At 42.1% G+C, this 23,667-nt stretch overlaps 1 protein-coding gene across 2 annotated transcripts; it reads left to right on the forward strand.

Annotated features, from left to right (window-relative positions):
* The first annotated feature begins 201 nt into the window (after positions 1-201).
* Positions 202-21,823, forward strand: LOC125237701 (glycosylphosphatidylinositol anchor attachment 1 protein). 2 transcript variants are annotated; one of them, XM_048144858.1, is made up of 13 exons: positions 202-631; positions 998-1,117; positions 1,621-1,780; positions 2,241-2,504; positions 2,651-2,765; positions 3,285-3,375; positions 14,438-14,681; positions 15,568-16,038; positions 17,296-17,450; positions 17,829-17,941; positions 18,509-18,611; positions 19,380-19,457; positions 21,546-21,823. In XM_048144858.1, the coding sequence occupies exons 1-13, from the start codon at positions 383-385 to the stop codon at positions 21,645-21,647; spliced, it is 2,265 nt and encodes a 754-aa protein (XP_048000815.1). In that variant the 5' UTR covers positions 202-382; the 3' UTR covers positions 21,648-21,823. The 2 variants fall into 2 exon arrangements, with proteins under 2 accessions (XP_048000815.1, XP_048000814.1); XM_048144857.1 differs by lacking the exon at positions 17,829-17,941 and having other exon boundaries at positions 17,296-17,563; positions 21,546-21,821.
* The last annotated feature ends 1,844 nt before the right edge of the window (positions 21,824-23,667 follow it).

The raw sequence follows: 23,667 nt of genomic DNA on the forward strand, positions 1-23,667 counted from the left end.
TGACGTTATCACGTTAAACTACCGTCCGTAAACCGACTTTACAGACAACCAATTTTTTTAATAATCAAATATTTACTTAGTATATGTGGTATAAAACATGTATAAATAAAATGATAGTTTTTATTTTGTCAGAGAAAAATCTTATTTCCTCCGAACGGTTCTTCAATGACAGCCGCTTTGACAAAATAAATGACAAATGACGTTCGCTTACTTGAGATTTGACGAGCTTGTTTCATATAATTTTCATAATTTTGAGAATTCCGGCATTTAATTTCACTATTTGTGATAAATTTAAAATAAATCAAACTTATAGAGCTTGTATACACTACGTTATACCATACCTGTCATATTATAACGCCTAAGTGCAGCGAATTCTATCATAATGGGTCTGTTATCAGACCCAGAGTATCGGTCCGTGAAATGGGTGCGGGTGTTGAAAAAGGTCCACAGGCCTGTGTGCTTCGTGCTGTACGTGGCGGCGCTGGCATGGTTCGCGATGCTGGGCAGCAAGGAGATCAACCACGAGACGTATTTCTCGGAGAACGCGCTGCTGCCGGGTCTGGTCACCACGGAGTTCAACGGCGAACACGCTGCTAAACAGTTCTTTGAGGAGCTCACCAACGAGATTCAGGTAAGGAACGTTTATTTAATAAATACAGAGTAAGTACATTAGTAACAATATTATATTCATTCATTATTTACATTTTGGGAGGGAGAAGAAGAACATTAGAGTTTTTAATGTGTACTTAATGTGTTTAACGAGGAAAAATGCAGGCGGTATTACAAGAGTAGTCTCATAACATAACTTAGTGTGCCAGTGGTAGTTATTCAATAGTTTTAAGGGTAAAAAATATTCCATCATCATTATCATTCTGCACATGTACATAGGTATAACTTAAACTTAGTTCACTATATGGCTGTGATATAACTTGGGTCTGCTAATATAATCTGTTCACACTGTTCAATTTATCTATTTTCTTAATTTTGTACTTTGTAGTACAAATTGGAGGATGCGGAGCAGATGCCATTGGCGTGGCTAGTGGCCAAGATGTCACAACTACACCTCGAGGTGTACACGCACAACTTCACGCTGGACTACCCGCTGGGCAAGGGGCAGGTCGGTACAATGAAGCCATCTCTGCAGGTGCTTGTGTATGGACCAGCAGTAAAAATCAGGAATGATACCAATGTGCCACTTGTGTTTTAATAACAATCCCATAGAATATTGCTTTAAAATATGTTATGGTAGTTATTACTCAATATAATTAGGAGTGTTGTGCTTAATATAATATGTTGACATTGGTGACAGGTAGGCTCGGCTGCATGTAAACTGTTTAAAAGATGGGAAGACTAATTTCTTAACCCTTCGCCTGTATTTGATAAAGATCCTAACGTAAGGTGTCGGTCAAAGTTAATTATTTTATGTCAATTTTTTTGACAGGAACAGATTAAAGATGAGAAGAATCTTAAAAAATCGTGAAGAAACGTATGTTAAGGACTGTGGCAAAGAAATAAAATAGAAATTGATAATTTGTATTATGTAAAATCTTGTGTCAGGAAGAAAATCTATTTTAAGTAAATTCACACAAGACATTAGTAAAAAGATCCATTCCACCGCAGGTGTACCACGGCACCAACGTGTACGGCATCCTGCGCGCGCCGCGCACCGCGTCGCTCGAGGCGCTGGTGCTGACCGCGCCGCACCGCGCGCCCGGCACGCACCAGAAGGACACCGCGGCTGGCATCGCACTCATGCTGGCTTTTGCGCAGTTCGCAAGATGTGGGTATACAATCTACTGTACTATAACAAACGAGGGTTTTAGTCAGTCTCAGTACAAGACGTGCTGAGTGGCTGACACTGTCTGAACGTGAACAAGCCAAGCATGACAAATATAAATGTTTCTGGAAAAATACGAAGGAAAAGCTTTGCACACTACATCGGTAATAACATAAGTCCTTAAATAAAAAGATACAACGGTATACTGTCGTATGTATAATGATTATATTTAAGGCTATTTCTTTAGTGGTGTTGAGCCACATTTAAAAAAAAGTGATCGTTCAAAAAAAAGTGACGCGGTGGGACGCTGTTTCACTTTTACTACACTTGTTTAGCATTACATGAAAGTGTAGTGTGGAACCCTCTGTGACCTTGTTTTCTTTCTTTATTTTTACGTAATTCATAACCCCAGCAAAGCATGAATTTTAGTTCGAATCTTTGTAATGTAGGAAATTATTTTCAGCACAAAAATATTGGGCCAAGGATATAATCTTCCTAGTAACGGAGCACGAGCAGCTCGGCATGCAGGCGTGGCTGGAGGCCTACCACGGCATCCAGCACGACGCGGGCTCCTTCTACTCCGGCCTCGGCGGCTTCTGGGCGCCTGGTACCCCGGGCCGCGACCCCGAGCCCAGGCACAGGAAGTGCTTGAACCCCGGCACGCTCAAGGGAAGGTCGGGCGCCATACAGGCGGCTATCAATCTGGAGATTCATTCACCAAAGATAAGTAAGTGGATTTTATAGTATTTTGCTTACACCAGCCTTATCGGGCGCGGGCGGGGCACAACACCTGGAGACGGTCAAACTCCATTGACATTAAAAAAAAGTCTGTCAAAATCTAAAACCAACCTGTATATATACATATTGTTTCAGAATACATCGAGGTGAAGGTGGAAGGCCTGAACGGGCAGCTGCCCAACCTGGACCTGTGTAACCTGGTGCACAAGCTGTGTCTCAAGTCCGGCGTGCACCACGCTTACAAGAGCAGGTAGCCAACTTATATTCAAGGCTCGGGTAAACGTCTGTCACTTTCACATTTATAATGAAGATTGACTGTGTCCCAAGGTCACACTGGCCGCACGCCTCGCGAGGAAAACGTCCGTGCTGATGCACGCTTGCCTCGCCCGAGCACGATGGCACGGGAGTAAATATCACACACAATAACTGCTGATCCAGGGCCTCGGGTCAGGTGCTCGGGCGAGGCCAAAGAGGATCGAGCTTTATAGAGATTTACTGTCAAAGTAAAACGTGTAATCACAGTGCAATGACTGCCATCTCTCGACACAAGCTTAAAACTTGCACAAACTTGTAACGCTATCTAGGCCACCGTACCTTTTTCTCTATGGCGTTGAGTTGAGGTACGTTTTTTTCTTAGACTTTATCTGTCTACGGAGTTACATATGTCTTTGGGCGAGGCAAACGTAACCCGGCTAATTAAAATAGTTGCACGAACTGTTGAGAGCATACGAAGAAGTTTCCCTAACATTGCCGTTGGTTGTTGCCGCAGCTACTCGTGGGTGCGCAGCCGGAGCGCGGTGGACGAGTGGCTCAGCGGAGTCTCCACGCTGCTGGGGCAGGTCGTCACTATGATCGCGGGGGTGAGTACAACTACCTACATACAGGGTGTATTTAGATAGCGGGTCAGTAAGGGCAGCTATGAGATTCCGTGCTCCTACGCGAAAATGGTCTAAGGAGACCCTCCCTCTATTTCAAATGGATGAGAAATGGCATTTGAAATGAAATATTTATTTTCCAAGTAGGCATATTACAATGCGCTTATGAACGTCAAATAAAACTACGCCGGCTCTAACCCTACGCCTCAGCCTCGAGAAGATTTCAGTCCCCCCTCAGTTGGAGGAGGGTATCCACTATGGGACCGGCAAGAAACTCGGCGGGCCACTTCTTTTCAAAACATTACATCTTATATTTAACATGCATTAAAAAAAAACAAGATACAATTTAATAAGCAAAAGTATTCATAAAAAAAAATATTAACACAAGAAATTATACAAAGTACAAAGCTATTATGATTATTAATAAGAGATGTTAGAGATGTATAGAGTCTCTAAGTGTCAAAGTACATCTAAAAAAATTATACATGAAGAAAAAAACCGAATAACTAAAATAACTTAAGAGTTGTAAAAGACTCTTGTTGTCTTAAGCAAAGGAAAAAAAAAAAATATGTATACTTAATCTACTTTTTTCCTTGGAGATGTATATGGTCTCCAAGAGTCAGAAAGAAAAATAAACAAACAAGGACCGAACAGAGTGCCTCAACGTAATCTCATTCAAAATTAATGTTACATAGAATAGCATAGCCCCTATTAGCTGAAACAGACCGGTCTTCACAAACAGCACCCGTTCACGAATATGGCGCGCATCTCAGCCATCGCCTCCCTCAACCTTCATTCGGGAAGGTGGCGACCCGATCAACGACGTCACCGTAAGCAAAGACTTTTTAGCGAGCATGACATGTTCAAGCTGTCCGGGCTGTATTAAATATTCCAATAATAAGTGAATACGGTATACCTAGATGTAAGACACAACATTCCGTGCTTGAATGTTACATAGTTTAAATTGACTTAATTGAAAACAAGATCTTGGGAGATGTAAAAGGTCCCCACAGTCGATTATAATTAATGGGATATAATAAAAAATAAAAATTTGGAGGTGTAAAGGTTCTCCAAGTGTCAGAAGAACTAGAAATAGAAAAAAAAATGCGTATGAAATACAAATTTCACGTCAAGAGACTGTTAAGCTAGCAATCTCCAACTAATTCTACAGAATACATAACTAGTATGTACTCAACAAGTCAATATATATATATATATATATATATACCAAATTATAATTATACAATAATAAGGATCAATAATTTAAACAGCCAGTAGCAACAGCGCCTTAAGCATGACACAATGTCTCCCCGGGACACTGCTAGCAAAACTATGACAGATTTTGAGCCTGGATAGTCGGCCATGGTGTAGTATCTCCCAGGTAATCATCAATTTTGTAGTACCCCTTTTTGAGAAGTGCACTTTTTATGTACTTCTTGAATGAAGTAAAGGGCAGATCCCATGCCTCTAAGGGTACCTTATTATAAAATGTTACACAGTTTCCCAGGAACGATTTCTTCACTTTCTGTAGACGAAACTTGGAAACCGCTAGCTTATGTTTGTTCCGTGTATTATAACTATGAATATCTGACAGTTTCTTAAAGGACTCTATATTCTTATGAGTATACATTATCGCATCTAGTATGTATTGTGAAGCTACTGTAAGGATGTCTATCTCCTTAAAGCGTTCCTTCAGTGAGTCACGTGACGCCATGTTGTAGATAGATCGTATTGCCCGTTTCTGGAGAACGAAGATGGTTTGAATATCTGCTGCTTTTCCCCAGGCCAATATGCCGTAAGACATAACACTATGAAAGTAACTGAAATAAACTAGGCGAGCTGTCTCCACATCAGTTAATTGCCTAATTCTCCTTACGGCATACGCGGCAGAGCTCAACCTTTTTGCTAGGGCAGATATATGAGGACCCCATTGCAGATTGCAATCTAAAGTAAGACCAAGAAAGAGCGTATTCTCGACAAGGTCTAGGTTTTCGCCATTCAGCGTGATGGTAGTATCTGTCTTCCTTACATTGGGTAAAGAGAATTTAACACATTTCGTCTTCTTGGCATTAAGGAGCAAGTTATTTGCTGTAAACCAATCTAGTACCTCCTTCAAAGTTTCATTCACATGGCTATAGTCACTCAGTTGCCTATCAACTTTGAAAATTAGTGAAGTATCATCAGCAAATAAGACTATCTCACATTTGTTCTTTACAAGACATGGCAAATCATTTATATACACAAGGAAAAGAAAAGGTCCCAGAATAGAACCCTGTGGTACTCCAAGCTTTACAGTTGTACCGTTAGATTCAGTACCATTTACAACCACTTTCTGGGTTCTTTCGTTTAAGTAAGATTCAACAAGCTGTAAAGCTTTAGAGGATAGACCGTAGTGCTTCAGCTTGTGTAGTAGTGTGTCGTGCTCCACACAATCGAAAGCTTTGGAGAGATCGCAGAAAATACCGATAGCATCTAACGAGAGTTCCCAGGCATCGTATATGTGCTTGATTAGCACAGAGGCAGCATCTGTCGTCGAACGACCTCGTGTAAAACCAAATTGCTGATGCTGAAGTAATCCATTCGTGTTAAAATGTCGAAGCAACTGGTTCAATATAATTTTCTCAAACACTTTGCTGAGAACGGGAAGTATGGAAATTGGTCTAAAATTTCCAAGGTCATCCTTGCTGCCTGATTTAAACAGAGGAATAACCTTACTATACTTCATCAGATTGGGAAATACACATTCCCTAACACAAGCGTTAAACACATCGGCTAGATAAGGTGCCACGACGTCAATAATTGAATACACGACTTTCACAGATATCCCCCAAATGTCCTCACTGTTTTTAACTTTTAAGGACTTGAAAGTTTTAATAATCTCTTCGGGGTCAGTAAATTGGAAATATAATTCCATGCTGCATTTCTTAACATTGTAATTGTCCAAGTAGAGACCTGCCTTAACTACAGAGGAGTTTAAATTCCGTGTAGTATCAGTGGCTATGTTGGTGAAAAAGTGTTGAAAGGCGCCAGCAACATCGTCGTCTGCAGACAATACTTGGTCTTGAACTTTTAGTGTGTAATGGCCATCACGGGGTTTCGTCTTCCCGGTTTCAGCGTTTATCATATTCCAGGTAGCTTTTATTTTATTGTCTGCCGACCTGACCTTCTTGCTTAAGAATGCAGACTTAGCCGCGGCGCAAACTTTCTTAAACACTTTTGAATACCTCCTTACATATTCAGTAAAATTTTCATCATGGTTAAAATTCCTCATTTCATACAGGTCATACAATCTCTTCCTGCTTCTGTGGATACCGACGGTGGCCCAGTCACTAAACTTTGACTTCAATTGGCCTTGCTGTACAGTCTTCGTCTTAAAAATATTCTTGTGGACGTCGTGGATGACACTCGACAGTTCCCCGTATAATGTATCAGGATCTTGCTTGCTTATACCTGTCAAAGTAGGTACCTGCGATATAATAGATTCTCTAAACTTATCCATTCGGCTAGCAGTGATAGGCCTATACGTAATCGCTTGCTGTTGTTTTACAATGTTGACTTGGAAATAAGCTTTCTGACCACAGTGATCAGAGCTGAAACAACTAAAGACATCTTTCTTTTCAACTTCACAATTACAGAATATATTATCCAAACAAGTCGCCGTACTGGCTGTAATTCTTGTGGGCTCGTGGAAAAGCGGAAACAAGTCAAAAGACTGAAAAAGATTTAAGAATCTAACTGTGTGTCCATGCGTGGGATCTAGTATATTAACATTAAAGTCCCCACAAATTATTATCTTCTTACTGCTAACAAACACTCGTCTCAACGCATCTTCCATCACAGACTCAAAAACGCTAAAATCCGCCGAAGGTGGTCTGTAGACGCACATTATAATGTGATCCTCCAATTCTATACATGATATTTCTATAGTTCGCTCAGTAGAAAGTTTAACTATGTCATTTCTTTCTTTACATTTAAATTTATTTTTTACTATAATCAATGATCCCCCGTGAATGGCGGACTTTCTACTGAACGAGCTAATTGTGTCATAATTACAGATATTAAATACTAATAATTCATATTCTTTGAGCCAGTGCTCCGTAACGCACATGACATCAATATCTTGTGATTCTAAGAAAAGAACCACCTCTAACTCTTTGCTGGAGAAGCCCTGTAGGTTTTGGTGAACTAACCTAAGCTCACGGGGCCTCTCCGCTGTCTCAGCCGTCAGTTTAAATGCTGTGGGCGGCCCGCGGGGAGGCTGCGCACGCGCCGGCGCTCGCCGCGCGGCCGGCACCGTTGCCACTGGCCGAAATGTCAAAAAACCCCGGTTCTACGTTGTAAGCTAGTAATTTTGCTGTCGTCACTTTACAATTCCGTGGTACATTCAAATAATTATCTCTTAGTCTAAAACGGTAATTATTTCTTTTATACATAATGTTCAGATCAATAAAATGGTAAGCGCTTTCGTAACAAGTCGCATTGTACAACATGGAATTTAACTCCGACACTCTAACGTTGTGCTCATGGGAAACAGAGTCGGAATACGGAAAAGAGCATAAAATAATTTTATAAATTCCATGTCGCTCAATGTCGGACAGCGTGCGTATGAGGGATCCCACGTGAGATCTCTTCACACCCACACTATCGCCGAGGTGTATAATCAGAGTGGTGCCACTGTCAAACTTGTCCCTCGCCAGGCGGCGCACGACCGATTCGACGGAGGCACCACGCAAACACACATTTGTTACACTTTGCCGGAGACATTCACCCAGCAGCACGCCGAGGCCGGCCCCGATTGCGTCAGAATAGATGACCGTCGACCGCGGAGGGTCCCGGCTCCGAGCGCGCGGAGCGCCGGGCGCCGGGGCGGGCGCCGCGCTCGACGCGCGCGCCGGCGACGGGGCCGGCGGCCGAGGCTCAGGCTCGACGGTCAGCCGCTCCAGAGCCAGCCGCAGGAGGCTCGACGGTGTCGGGGCCGGCGACCGCGGCTCAGGCTCGACGGTCAGCCGCTCGAGAGCCAGCCGCAGGAGGCTCGGCGGCGACGGAGCCGGCGCGGCGACGGCGGGGCTCGGCGGGACAGGGCGGCGGGCGGCGGGCTCGGGCTCGGGCGCGGGCGCGGGGCTCGGGCGCGGCGCGAACAAGGCACGCAGCGCGGGCGACCCCGGCGCCGCCAGCGCGGCACGGAGCGCCGGCGAGTGCGGCGCGGCGGGGCGCCGCCGAGCAGGCGCAGGCGAGTCCATGCACACCGGGTACCCGCTCGATGGATCTAGAACATTATTCATAAAAGATATGTACTCGTGTAATGCTTTACTTGTCAATTCATATCTATTATTCAGGTCTTTCAGTTTTGATTCTAATTTGTACAATTCATCGGAGCGACTGTTCAACTCCTGTGCTGTCAGGTCGAGTCGGTGTTGACAATTTAGAAGTTCATCGCTTAAGGCGACACTGTTACATCTGGACTGTATTGTCTTAAACATAGAATTTTGTTGTTTAACTAAAAGCTTTGATTTCTTTATAAATTTACTTAACTTTAAGTATTTTTTAATTTTATTTGACCCCTTCAATGTCACTCTGGGATCACTGCCGCCCTCTAAGTGCACAGACTCCTTTAAATCTACATGGTCCTTCATTGGGGAGCACGGTGCACTGTCATGAACCACATCTAAATCGAAGCTATTAAATTCAGCAAATATACTTAAATTGTTTTCAGCCGGAGCGGAGTTCCCGGAGCAATACTTGCAATACCGTTTTGAATCCGACTCCTGCAGTTGCTGCTCGAGGTCCCGGATGCGTTGTAATGCCTGCTCATGTATCTCTTGGCAATGCTGGAACCTTTCTACGACTGCCTGGAGTTCATCTCGTTGTCCTTGCAGGTCTTCATACTCGACATCTTGATTGGCTAGCTGATTTTTGAGGCTTGTGTTTGTTCTTACAACACGCTCAATCTCCTGCTCACTCTCCTCCTGTTCCTGAAGGAGCTTTTTGTTGAACTCATTAGCTAATTTAAGTTCTTCCTGTAGTTGCTTCATTCTAGCCATTATCACATCCCGACGTGTTGTCATCTTAGTAGTTTGTTCTGTAACATTATTCATCATGTGAGATATTTAAGCCTAAATGTATTGTTAAAATATATTAATTAGGGCTTTGACAGGATATATTGTAACTAAGATAACAAGAATATGGAATCACTGCCTTGATAATAACAAGATTTCATATAACAAACTTTGTAATTCACTTTGTTGCAAGTTACACGGGATACCAGTGAGTAAGGTTTTATTAGTTTGAGTTGGTTTAACAAAGAAAATATAAATATGGGAAGTTAAAATACTATTATGTAGATCAAGTGTTTAGAAACATAAAACACAAAAATAACCTATAACAGTTACTAGTTCAATACAAATACACTGTAAAACTACACTTAAATATTAAGTAAGCAATACTCATCTGTAAATATCTTCCAAAAAACACCACTAAATACGGTGTAATTTTAAATCTTGAACGTTACTCCGTTGACAGTTGTCGTACTTTTGTCGTCAATATTTGGCTTCACAGGCTGCATGAAAACTTATGATAACACTTTCACACTTTAATTAGGATGTGGTACATCCATTTATCACTGTAATTCCTATTATTTTACATTTTTAATAATTAAAACACATTATTGAAATATGCAGCTTTAACTTGACGTTTGACCTGGTCGGTGTTGCCCGACTTAAAACTTTGGAAAAAAACATACAGGGTGCGAGAACAAGGGCAATTTTGACAAACTTTTTTTTGACGCCAATCGATCCCATTCCTATTCAGGATCAAAAGCTTGTACATAACGCCTGTTATTTCGAGAAAACCGCCGAATTAGACTGATGAATCTCCAACAACGTCAAGACTCCAACTATTTCTCTTGCGGATCGATTGACAGCCTCCATTCATCTGTTTTTCGATTCTGTTCTTTTAGACAGCAGCGTCCTCTGTGACGTTTTGGCAGAACTCAGTCGAATACCAGCCAGGTTGTACGAAGTCGTACAACCCTCGTTTGCTCTATGTTACGAAACGTTCGAAAACCACCCTGGTTTTCGATCCTTTCTTCGTTTAGGTTAAGGCATTTATTTTCTATAATTAAAATCAATTTTTCCAATTTTTATCAATTTAATAATAATAATTCAATTTAATTTTAATTAATAATCATGTATCTGTTGACATTTCAATTTGTATATTCTTTGACTAAAATATTCAGTATTGTTCGAGTCGACATTATGCATTTTATAAATCTTCAGTATTAATTTATTCAATTTTTAATTTCATGTTATTGGTAATGTTTTAATTCATTCACATAATACTTGACTATTTTTTAAATAAAATATTCATTGAATTGTATAATTATAATAATATTTCAAATCTCTAGTTAAATCTAAATTTACAAATGGCAATGTGATAAGTTCAAATTTGACAGCTTTTAGAGCTTTTTGAAAACTTACGGTTATTCCGCCTCCAACGACATTCACTGTACCACTTTTCTTTGTCCTCACAATTTGCATTTATTCACATTTTTTTACAATTTGAAATCCATATCCATGTAATTTGGATTTTACATGGTCCTTACGAAGCCTCTGGATTGTGAGAGGACAGGACTGTGGCACCGAGTCAGGCTCCATCTATACAACGGGTCTTCATCATCGAAGCCGTGGGTCGACCAGGTTGGCGCAGGGCGTATTCAGCTGCGTGCAGGTTCCAGGGCTTCCACTCATCGAGTCCCATCCCATCAGCCAGGATCCAGGACGGGTGAAAGTCGCGACGAGCACACGCAGCATCCCATTGCAGTGGGCATCCATCCGTGACCAGCAGTCAGTCGCGGGATCCAGCCAATTCAGCGCCAACTAGACCAGTCCAGGAGTATTCAGTGGAGATCAGCGGGAGCCAGCATTCAAAACCAAGCAGCATCCAGCACAGGAGGGAAAACGAACAAAGTGAGATCGTTCCATTCCTTTCTTTTTTTATCCACATTCCTTTGTTTTCTTCATTTTCTGTGTAGCTGCAATATTCATTAGGTATTATTCAGCCATACCTATTCAAATACCAAATTCATTGTTTTCCCATTAAGTGCAGAAAGTTAATTCATTGCCATCATTTGGATTAGAAGCCACTAGGCATTTCGATAGGATTATTCACTAGAGGTATTCATTTTAGTAGGTATAACCTCTTGACACAGTTCACAGTAATACATAAGATTTTAATACAAACTATCACTTTCACATAATTCCTATACAATACAATAACAATAATTCAATCATTTTGTAACTTTATTACGCTAATTTCAATTAAAAACTTCAAAAACAATAGGCAAACACGTTCTTAAAACAATCTTGATAACTAACTGCAGTGCAAATAAGTCGTAAACAAGGTTACGTAATACAAGTGCATACCTTTGATTCGCATAGCAAATAGTTTTAGCGCCTGGAGATTTTTTAAGAGCAAAGTTTTTATTTAAGGTCATAATTTGTACCAATATTTATAGGCTCATTTTTTAGCATTTTATTATGCCACAATGTCATCGGAACATGATTTTCATAAACTTAATTACAAGCTTGGACTTATTAAAGGTAAACTTACTGTTTTTCACAATTTTGTGTCGCAACTAGCTGTTGAACCGCAAGTAAACGAGTTACAGCTTGCAGAGCTGCAGCTTCGATTTGACAAAATAGGGCTTTTATACAATGAGTTCGATACATTGCTGCTAGACATAGACATATTGTCAGAATTCACAAGCGGAGAGTATATAGAGGATGAGCGGGCACTCTTCGAAGACATTTACTTCGCTAGCATGTCGAATGCACAAGTGCTGATTCATAAGTATTCAAAACTTAATTCAACAGTGAAAGTGTCCACTCAGGCGATCAAAAATATGTTAGATAGCACGATAAACACACAAGTATCCATATCCGCACATAAAACTCCCTCAAATACAAATATTCAGTTTCCAGTTAGGGAATTAGATTCAAATGTTCCGAGTGACAGTTGTACGATACAATGTCAGTGTCCAAAAGCTGCTCATGATCAGCAATCCACGACATCCATCGCGTTTAATGAGCGGCCGTCAGTCCAGGGATACTCATTACAGCGAACTTCAGTTGCCTCCCTTTCTATGGAGCGTAGCTTGGAAGCCAAACATGGCAATACAATTCACAGGTGCAGTTACGATCGTGGGGTGGGAAGACCGAGCAACTCCATTCACATTCAGGTTCTTCAACGTTCAGGGTTGCTCAGTTCAAAACATCAACGTCAATATGTATACATTTTTATATTCAAATATTACCGCCTCACGTTCTTACATGCAGGGCCTCTTTTGAATAACGAAACGATACAGTTCTTGATAGGTAACGTATCAAGAGAGCGTGAGGCGTTTCATTTATACTGTTATCACGTTATTTATTACACACTTTCACATAGGTACATTACACCTACTGATTCAAATTATGGTAATTTTCACCCAAACATATTTCAGTCCTTTCGTTCCTTTCCACTTCCTGATGGGCGATCCACACATTTCGTTCCACATGCACAGATTGCAGCCTCCAAGACATCACCGGTTCGTGGCACTCAGCAGCAGGACAACTTGGAAGGCATCCATGGCAGCGACGGTATCTCACGGTCTGCAACAACGTCTACCCTCCCCCTCGGCATACAGTTGAAGTCACAGACTTCAAGGCGGGAGCATGTTAAGCTAAGTTCACATTTGTCTGTCGTGTCGTGTTGTGATGCTCTCTGTCGTGATGGCTACTGTTCACATTAATATGACGTGTTATGACGCATTCTGACGCAATTTTTTATCAGTTCGTTCTCAGCACTCGGATAGCTCACACGTTCACAATGTTTTTTCAAGAATCATCCGATTCAAATTCCGATTTTGAAGATGAATTGCAATTGTTGGCGCTGGCTACGCTTCTTACAAAAGAAAAAAAGAGAAGGAGGTATTGGAGCGAGCAGTTCGCCATCCATACTTGCAGCTCTGATGCGTAACAACACAAGACTGGCGCGTTCACACTAGCCAAAGGAGCTGTGTCGTGTCGCTGCCCCGCCCCCCGTACTTCACCCGGTCTGACGCGGACCGGGATCGCTTGTGACGCGACACAACACAAGCCGTCACAACACAGTGCATCAGATAAATGTGAATGCAACAATATTAGATGGTTGAAACCGATACCGTTCTGATGCGTCACGACACAACACAACAGACAAATATAAACGCGGCTTAACGAAACGTTCGAAAACCACCCTGGTTTTCGATCCTTTCTTCGTTTAGGTTAAGGCATTTATTTTCTATAATTAAAATCAATTTTTCCAATTTTTATCAATTTAATAATAATAATTCAATTTAATTTTAATTAATAATCATGTATCTGTTGACATTTCAATTTGTATATTCTTTGACTAAAATATTCAGTATTGTTCGAGTCGACATTATGCATTTTATAAATCTTCAGTATTAATTTATTCAATTTTTAATTTCATGTTATTGGTAATGTTTTAATTCATTCACATAATACTTGACTATTTTTTAAATAAAATATTCATTGAATTGTATAATTATAATAATATTTCAAATCTCTAGTTAAATCTAAATTTACAAATGGCAATGTGATAAGTTCAAATTTGACAGCTTTTAGAGCTTTTTGAAAACTTACGGTTATTCCGCCTCCAACGACATTCACTGTACCACTTTTCTTTGTCTTTTCACAATTTGGATTAAAACCAGCACCAAACTACAGTCCGCTTATTATTTCACCATCAATACGAAGACCTGAGGCCAGCGAAGATTTTACACTCTATTTGTCAAAACGTGATAAAACGTATCTTAAACCACATTTCGGTCGTTCTCCGAGATATATAATTATACAAATACATATATTAGTACATAGAAAACAATTCATCACACAAATAAATGCCCTCACCGGCATTCGAACTTAGGTCTGCAACTAAGCGGGCGGGGTCGCCATGCGCTAGAACAGACCGGTCGTCTCACCTCGCGATACATGGACGGGTGCGGTTGCAGGTCCCGAACGGCAACCACGGGCTGTTCCACCGCTTCGGCATCGAGGCCGTGACGCTGGAGGGCCGCGACGCCGCCGACCCCGCGGGCGCCGCGCCGCGCGTGCGCGCGCTCACGCCCGCCGGCTTCTACCGCCTCGGCACCACCCTCGAGAGCATCCTGCGCTCGCTCAACAACCTGCTCGAGAAGTTCCACCAGAGCTACTTCTTCTACATGCTGGCCGGGACTAACAGATTCATTTCCATCGGTGAGTGCTCCTTTCTTAACTATTTTTAGTTATATAGTGTGAACGGTGGATCGATACGATAGTGTCTACAGTGGATCGCCCGCTACCGCCTCGGTACAACCCTGGAGAGCATCCTGCGATCACTCGACGACCTGCTCGAGAAGTTCCATCAGAGCTACTTTTTCTACATGCTGGCGGGAACTAACAGATTCATTGCGTGCCTATTTAAATATATACTCTTGTGCGACACGACGTCAACAGTAGATCACTAGCGTCTACAGTAGATCGAGCCAATGCTCGACGACGCCAACTTATAACGCTCGAAAACATACTGAGATCCCTCAATAATCCATTGAAGTTCCATCAGAGCTACTTCTTATACAAGCTGGCCGGGACTAACAGATTCATTTCTAATCGTTCAGTATAATGCATAGAGCCAGTAACACTGGTACTATACGCTAGCGTCTACAGTAAATCATCACACTAGTGTCTACAGTGGATCAACTTCTACCGCCTCGTCACTTGGAAAGCATTCTGAGATTAATGTCCATCGGTGAGTTTGGTTGGAGTAGTTTTGGTTGCATAGTGTCAACAGTGGATCAATTCACTATCATCTAAAGTGAATTAAGTCAAGGCTCTATCCTTTGCTAACTTCCACCACCTTGGTATAGCATTGGAGGGCATACTGAGATCGCTCAATAATCTGTTGGACTAGTTCCATCAGAGCTAGGTAGGTACTACTTCTACGCGATTCCGGACAATCAGATTCGTTTCTATCAGTGTAACACTTTCATGACACTACACGTCTACAGTGGATCAAGTCAATGCTGTAACCCCTGCTATGTCTACCGCCTTGGTATTAGTGGTGCTACGAGTTGTTTATATAACATTCTTTATTTGTTCCCAGGCTATTACATGCCGTCCCTCTGTCTCCTGTGCGCCGCCATGCTCGTCCGGGCGTTATCCCTCTGGGTCACCACGCAGCATGACACCGAAGACGACAAACACACCACAATGCACACACACAAACACAAACGCAAGACATCGGACACACCTCTACCCGACACGGTACCAGGGGATAATACCACTGAGGAGGTGTCTAAACGCTCCGATACCAATCTACGAGACACTCATGTACCAGGCGATGATAAAACTGAGGAGATATCTGACCACACTCTTCGACACAGGAAGGTCGTAACTGAGAGCAAAGAATCAAAGCCTAAAGAGAAGAAAGCAGAGAGTAAGAAGAAGGGTGGGGGAAAGAAAGGGAAGAAAGAAGAGTCTAGCATGAGTATTGTGAACATCGGGGCGAATTATCTGCTGGTGCATTTGTTGGGGTACGCTGTTATGAACTCGCCTATACTATTGAGTCAGATTGGTAAGTTTTCGTACTTTTTGTTTAGTCTTTATTTCCTATAGATTGAAAATATTATTGATATTTCAGTCGCGTTTAGTCACATTTACCTACTACTGTGAACATAAAAGCGTGTTCTGAATTGTTTGTGTAACTGTGCAGACGTAACTGAACGCGACTCTACAGATTTTCATTTAACTTATAATTATTTTTAACCGACTTCAAAAAAGGAGGAGGTTCTCAATTCGACTGAATGTTTTTTTTTTTATTTTTTTTTTATTTTTTTTTTTTGTATGTATGTTACTCGATATCTCCGAAAATCGTGGACCGATTTTCAAAATTTTTTTTTTGATCGAACCGGTATAACCCCGAGATGGTCCCATTGGCACCAAGTCAGGGTCTGATGATGGGATCCTGGAGAAATCGAGGGAACTCTTCAAATGTTATAGGCACATGTAATGTTTTTAGTCTATTTTTCAAAGGTACACCAGTATTTACGTCTGATAGTAATAATTTTATGTGGCTGAGCTGATGATGGAAGGTCAACTCCTCAATGGTTAGGAGTTTAAGGATAATTCTTTCACTACTGTACATGTATTCGGACTGATACATATAATATCACTAGGAACCACTAAAAATCAACTGAGCTGATGATGGAAGGTCAACTCCTCAATGGTTAGGAGTTAAAGGATAATTCTTTCACTACTGTACATGTATTCGGACTGATACATATAATATCACTAGGAACCACTAAAAATCAACAAATAAATAAACTTTTTACAAAAAATAAAACCGCCTTCAAAAATAAGCGCGTTACAAAACACGGAGAAACTAAAAAGCCAAAAATAATAAACCTTTCAATTCAGATTTCTTATCGTATTGCAATAAGCTAAACATCCAAATTATAAACAAATCAATTATTTTTGGAGTCGGTGCCAGCCTGCGTATGGTTGGGTGGGGCAAACAGGCAATAGCAAGGCGACGAACAGGTCTGGTACCGACTACAAAAATAATTGATTTGTTTATAATTTGGATGTTTAGCTTATTGCAATACGATAAGAAATCTGAATTGAAAGGTTTATTATTTTTGGCTTTTTAGTTTCTCCGTGTTTTGTAACGCGCTTATTTTTGAAGGCGGTTTTATTTTTCTATGTAGGTACATTTTTTTAAAGTCACGAAAAAAATTGTTTTAGATATTCATGCGGCCTTCGCTGTGTAACATATTACCTATTGCAGGTGACTGTACATACCAGAAATGAAGTATTAAAATTGTTGTTCCAGGCGCGGCGTACGACTACCCATCCGAGATATCCGTGTACTACGGGCTCGTCGCTATCTCCGTCCTGCTCACTCTGCTGGCGCCGCTGCTCCCGCGCCGGCTCGCGCGCGCCGAGCTCGAGCTCACCAACATCCTCGTGCTGCTGGAGCTCGCCACCGTCTGTCTGTCCGTCGGCATGCACAACTACCCGCTCGGGCTGGCTCTGGCCGCCATGTACACGCCGGTGGCCTTGCTGGTGGGGGTGGCGCCTAGGGGGGGCGGCGAACAGAGGTGAGTGTGTGCTGTCTGTCTGTCCGTCGGCATGCACAACTACCCGCTCGGCCTCGCTCTGGCCGCCATGTACACGCCTGTGGCCTTGCTGGTGGGGGTGGCGCCTAGAGGGGGCGGCGAACAGAGGTGAGTGTGTGCTGTCTGTCTGTCCGTCGGCATGCACAACTACCCGCTCGGGCTGGCTCTGGCCGCCATGTACACGCCTGTGGCCTTGCTGGTGGGGGTGGCGCCTAGAGGGGGCGGCGAACAGAGGTGAGTGTGTGCTGTCTGTCTGTCCGTCGGCATGCACAACTACCCGCTCGGCCTCGCTCTAGCCGCGATATACACGCCGGTGGCCTTGCTGGTGGGGGTGGCGCCTAGAGGGGGCGGCGAACAGAGGTGAGTGTGTGCTGTCTGTCTGTCCGTCGGCATGCACAACTACCCGCTCGGGCTGGCTCTGGCCGCCATGTACACGCCGGTGGCCTTGCTGGTGGGGGTGGCTCCTAGAGGGGGCGGCGAACAGAGGTGAGTGTGTGCTGTCTGTCTGTCCGTCGGCATGCACAACTACCCGCTCGGCCTCGCTCTGGCCGCCATGTACACGCCTGTGGCCTTGCTGGTGGGGGTGGCGCCTAGAGGGGGCGGCGAACAGAGGTGAGTGTGTGTACTGTCTGTCTGTCCGTCGGCATGCACAACTACCCGCTGGCTACTCGAGGGGGTGGCAAACGAAGGCGAGTTGTTATTGGCATTTATTTCAGTTTATGATAAATCAAATCATATTACAGAATTTTGTCTTCGGTTCCCGCGATAGTTACTCATGAAATAAAACTATGGAAACGGATTACATATACATACGGATTACGGATACATTATACGCGATTTAATCCGTTTCCATAGTTATATTTCATATTACAGAACTTTTAAGTTGTATTTTTAGAGTTTGTTTGATGTTATTGGTTGTAATTCCAGCGCCACGTCGGTGTTGGTGAAGCGCTCGTTGTGCCTGCTGCTGCAGCCGCTCGCCGCCGTCTCCGTCGCCATGATGCTGTACAGCCGCACGCTCTTCCCGGAGGTATACTAAAATATGTGCATACTTTTATATATCATTATAATTTTAGTACCTAATAACTAAGACTATATATAAATGTACTCTTATTAATAACTAAGACCACAATTATATATAGAATTGGCAACTTTTCCACATAAATTAATAGTCCCGCTTACTGATGTGCCGACGGAAAGTTTCCAAAATTCTGAAATTATCACATAGGAAAACTTCGGAAACTTTCCATACTTTGTATGGACAATTGTATGGATGGAAATTTTCCATTTCATAAATTTAAATTCTCTTTATTTTTCGTGAAAGTTTCGTGAATTTTTCAAGAAATTTAAGATATTTTTGGAAAGTTTCCGCAACTTGCACATCACTAGTCCCGCTTCAGCATAATGCTGGCCCGGATTCGTGAGACTACTGTAACCTTACTCGTAGCGGTAGCGATTAACGCCGTCTTATCTACTGTCACAGTATAATAAAGAGTGCTATCGTACAGTATGGCCACTCCCGCTCCCCGCTGAAAGTGCCGCCCACCCCCTCTCGATTATCTCACAGTTACCGCCTGTCAAAAATGCGAACAGTCGACCTGTCATATGTCACTCATACAAGCATGGTACGCGTTCACCTACACGAGCTTAGACTGTGTGCTAGGAACGCGCCTCTTTCATATATTTGATCGCCAGTGTCCGAGGTGTGCTACTGTCTTACTGAAATTTAATGTAACTTTTTATAAGTTTTTGTTACCCGGGGGTTTGTATGTATTGTATACCTGTGTGCCGCGTGCAGGAGGGCTGGCCGGGCGCCGTGACGCGCGGGCGCGACGCGGCGCTGCAGGCCGTCATGTTCGCGGTGGCCGACTCGCTGGTGAGTACACACACCTCCTTGTTTCTACACACACCTCCTTGTTTCTACACACACCTGCTTGTTTCTACACACACCTCCTTGTTTCTACACACACCTCCTTGTTTCTACACACACCTGCTTGTTTCTACACACACCTCCTTGTTTCTACACACACCTCCCTGTTTCTACACACACCTCCTTGTTTCTACACACGCCTCCTTGTTTCTACACACACCTCCTTGTTTCTACACACGCCTCCTTGTTTCTACACACACCTCCTTGTTTCTACACACGCCTCCTTGTTTCTACACACACCTCCTTGTTTCTACACACACCTGCTTGTTTCTACACACACCTCCTTGTTTCTACACACACCTCCCTGTTTCTACACACACCTCCTTGTTTCTACACACGCCTCCTTGTTTCTACACACACCTCCTTGTTTCTACACACGCCTCCTTGTTTCTACACACACCTCCTTGTTTCTACACACGCCTCCTTGTTTCTACACACACCTCCTTGTTTCTACACACACCTCCTTGTTTCTACACACGCCTCCTTGTTTCTACACACACCTCCTTGTTTCTACACACGCCTCCTTGTTTCTACACACACCTCCTTGTTTCTACACACGCCTCCTTGTTTCTACACACACCTCCTTGTTTCTACACACACCTCCTTGTTTCTACACACGCCTCCTTGTTTCTACACACACCTCCTTGTTTCTACACACACCTCCTTGTTTCTACACACACCTCCTTGTTTCTACACACACCTCCTTGTTTCTACACACACCTCCTTGTTTCTTATTTAATATTTAATATTAAAATGTTAAAAATTTGCACGCCTGCATGCAGGTTGAATATGCATGGAAAACTTAGCCATAAGACCTACCTTGTTACCATATTCAAGCAAATAAAGATATTTCATTTCATTTCATTTCTACACACACCTCCTTGTTTCTACACACACACCTCCTTGTTTCTACACACACCTCCTTATTTCTACACACACCTCCTTGTTTCTACACACACCTCCTTGTTTCTACACACGCCTCCTTGTTTCTACACACGCCTCCTTGTTTCTACACACACCTCCTTGTTTCTACACACGCCTCCTTGTTTCTACACACACCTCCTTGTTTCTACACACACCTCCTTGTTTCTACACACACCTCCTTGATTCTACACACACCTCCTTGTTTCTACACACACTTCCTTATTTCTACACACACCTCCTTGTTTCTACACACACCTCCTTGTTTCTACACACGCCTCCTTGTTTCTACACACACCTCCTTGTTTCTACACACACCTCCTTGTTTCTACACACACCTCCTTGTTTCTACATACACCTCCTTGTTTCTACACACACTTCCTTGGTTCTACACACACCTCCTTGTTTCTACACACACCTCCTTGTTTCTACACACACCTCCTTGTTTCTACACACACTTCCCATTCTAAAGTCGCGTACGACTACAACTCTGACCGTGACATCACTGCACTGTATTTCAACATTCAAGCTTCTTGCGGTAGTGGATACCGCAGAGTGTCGTTTTGGTACAGGCTGGCCCAAAAATACGTTGACAAACGTTTGTATAATTACTTTTCTGTCCTTACACGAATGATTGTGTTACAAATTAAAATGTGAACCCTTAATAATTTTTGACCGAATAAATCGAATCGTCTTCAAAATATCCTCCTTTGGCTTTGAAGTACGAACGCAAATATTGGAACAAAGAATTATCGATATGCCGCTGCACCTCTAGTGTGACTTTCGTCTGACTTATTGCACTTATAACTTGTAAAATACCCTAATTTTTGTAATCAATAAACGGTCTAGGGTTTTAAGATTGATTACAAACTATAATTTATAATTTTAAGTAAGGTGCATTTACGTAAGTAGGCTGAAACGTATCGAGCTTATGAATCTGGAAAAAATGTCTTTACACGATTGGTCTACATTACAAACCTTGCGAAATATCCATGCTAATGCTGTTGAAATATCCACGGTAACTTCAATATTTTGGTTTATTACAACATTTCCCCATTCTTTGTCAACGTAATTTTGGGCCGCCCTGTACGTTGATACGTAATGTTCTTGCAGATCTACGGCAACTGGCTGTTCAACGTGGCGTCGGTGACGCTGCTGCCCATCTGGATCATCTTCTGGCAGATCGCGTGCAGCAAGGCGGACGCGCCGGCGTAAACGACGCTCGCCGGCCTGGTGACGCGACTACTTGGTTTATGACATTGTGACACTATTTATATACGTTGGTGTTTAACTGTGAGATCAGGCAGGCAAGTATGGTCGCGCGATAAATGATAAAACATCTGGCCGTCCCTATCGCACTTACTAATAGTGCGATAGGGACGGCCTGATATTTTATCGTCTATCGCGCGACCATGCTACCCGTGCAGAATAGTCATTCCAAAGACTTTTAATAAATAAGTTTTATACAACATGTTTTATAATTTAATACTTCGATTCGTTTATTTCAATTACTTACCTATTATTCGACCCCAGACCAGATAGTTAGCGACAGGTGTCGAATTTCACCACCCCCTTTTCCGTGGGTGTCGAAGAAACGGACTGTGGTGTTTGGGTGTCATTATGATGCTGATGAGGCGATGGGCTAGCAACCTGTCACTGCAATATCTCTATTTTGTTTTCTTTCAACCTCTTTTTAACCGACTTCAAAAAAGGAGGAGGTTCTCAATTCGACTGAATGTTTTTTATTTTTTTTATTTTTTATTTTTTTGTATGTATGTTCCTCGATATCTCCGAGAATTGTGGACCGATTTTCAAAATTTTTTTTTTTATCGAACGGGTATAACCCCGAGATGGTCCCATTGGCACCAAGTCAGGGTCTGATGATGGGATCCTGGAGAAATCGAGGGAACTCTTCAAATGTTATAGGCACATGTAATGTTTTCAGTGTATTTTTCAAAGGTAAACCAGTATTTACGCCTGATGGTAATAATTTTATGTGGCTGAGCTGATGATGGAAGGTCAACTCCTCAATGGTTAGGAGTTAAAGGATAATTCTTTCACTAGTGTACATGTATTCGGACTGATACATATAATATCAATAGGAACCACTAAAAATCAACAAATAAATAAACTTTTTTAACAAAAAATAAAACCGCCTTCAAAAATAAGCGCGTTACAAAACACGGAGAAACTAAAAAGCAAAAAATAATAAACCTTTGAATTCAGATTTCTTATCGTATTGCAATAATCTAAACATCCAAATTATAAACAAATCAATTATTTTTGGAGTCGGTGCCAGCCTGCGTATGGTTGGGTGGGGCAAACAGGCAATAGCAAGGCGACGAACAGGTCTGGTACCGACTGCAAAAATAATTGATTTGTTTATAATTTGGATGTTTAGATTATTGCAATACGATAAGAAATGTGAATTCAAAGGTTTATTATTTTTTGCTTTTTAGTTTCTCCGTGTTTTGTAATTCAACAATTACTAACAGTGGCACTGAGATTTGATCAGTTTCAAGTGGCTGCCTAACTCTTTTAAAAATACAGGCGTTGGGAATACGACTTTGAATATGAATCATCTGTTTGAGTGTAGTCATAGACTTTATTAATCCATGGGATAACAATTATAAACATGTGCGATCTCATTGATCGGACACATCGGTTATTTACATACATTGGGGTTTTGGGAGCGGGAATGATTTACACTAGCCCAAAAAGGGTGAAAACGATGGACAACAGACATTACTATAACATTTCTAGGTACATTGGGAGCCAGATACATAGTTTAATCTATATTTCAGTAATTCAAGTTACTATAAACAGAGTTATAAATACACAAATTCATTCCCGCTCCCAAAACCCCGATGTATGGTTATTTATTATTTATAAGTAACTTCAGCAAAATGCGATCAGAGAACGACGTAAACAAGCCTTAGGGTGGATAGAAAAAACAACATCGCCATTTCATCCATACTTATATTATAAATGGGAAAGTGTGTGTGTCTGTTTGTTTGTCCGTCTTTTACGGCAAAACGAAACTTTTTAAGTATAGATAGTTGAAGGGATGGAGAGTGTCATAGGCTACTTTTTGTCTCTTTCTAACGCGAGCGAAGCCGCGTGCAAAAGCTAGTTGAGTATAAAATGAAGCATTTAACGAATACGAAACATCATGCATAAGTAGGTACGTTTCTGGCTAAACAGCGCCTGTATTTAACCGACTTCAAAAAAGGAG

Source organism: Leguminivora glycinivorella, chromosome 22, assembly GCF_023078275.1.
Source record: "Leguminivora glycinivorella isolate SPB_JAAS2020 chromosome 22, LegGlyc_1.1, whole genome shotgun sequence".
In the NCBI taxonomy this organism is placed as follows: Eukaryota; Metazoa; Arthropoda; class Insecta; order Lepidoptera; family Tortricidae; genus Leguminivora; species Leguminivora glycinivorella.

What these genes read in the sequence shown, in the direction of transcription:
- LOC125237701 (XM_048144858.1), top strand. Translation starts at nt 383, where the DNA reads ATGGGTCTGTTATCAGACCCAGAGTATCGGTCCGTGAAATGGGTGCGG. An exon ending in AGCTCACCAACGAGATTCAG is followed by an intron (nt 632 to 997) that starts GTAAGGAACGTT and finishes TGTACTTTGTAG; the next exon opens with TACAAATTGGAGGATGCGGA. An exon ending in ACCCGCTGGGCAAGGGGCAG is followed by an intron (nt 1,118 to 1,620) that starts GTCGGTACAATG and finishes ATTCCACCGCAG; the next exon opens with GTGTACCACGGCACCAACGT.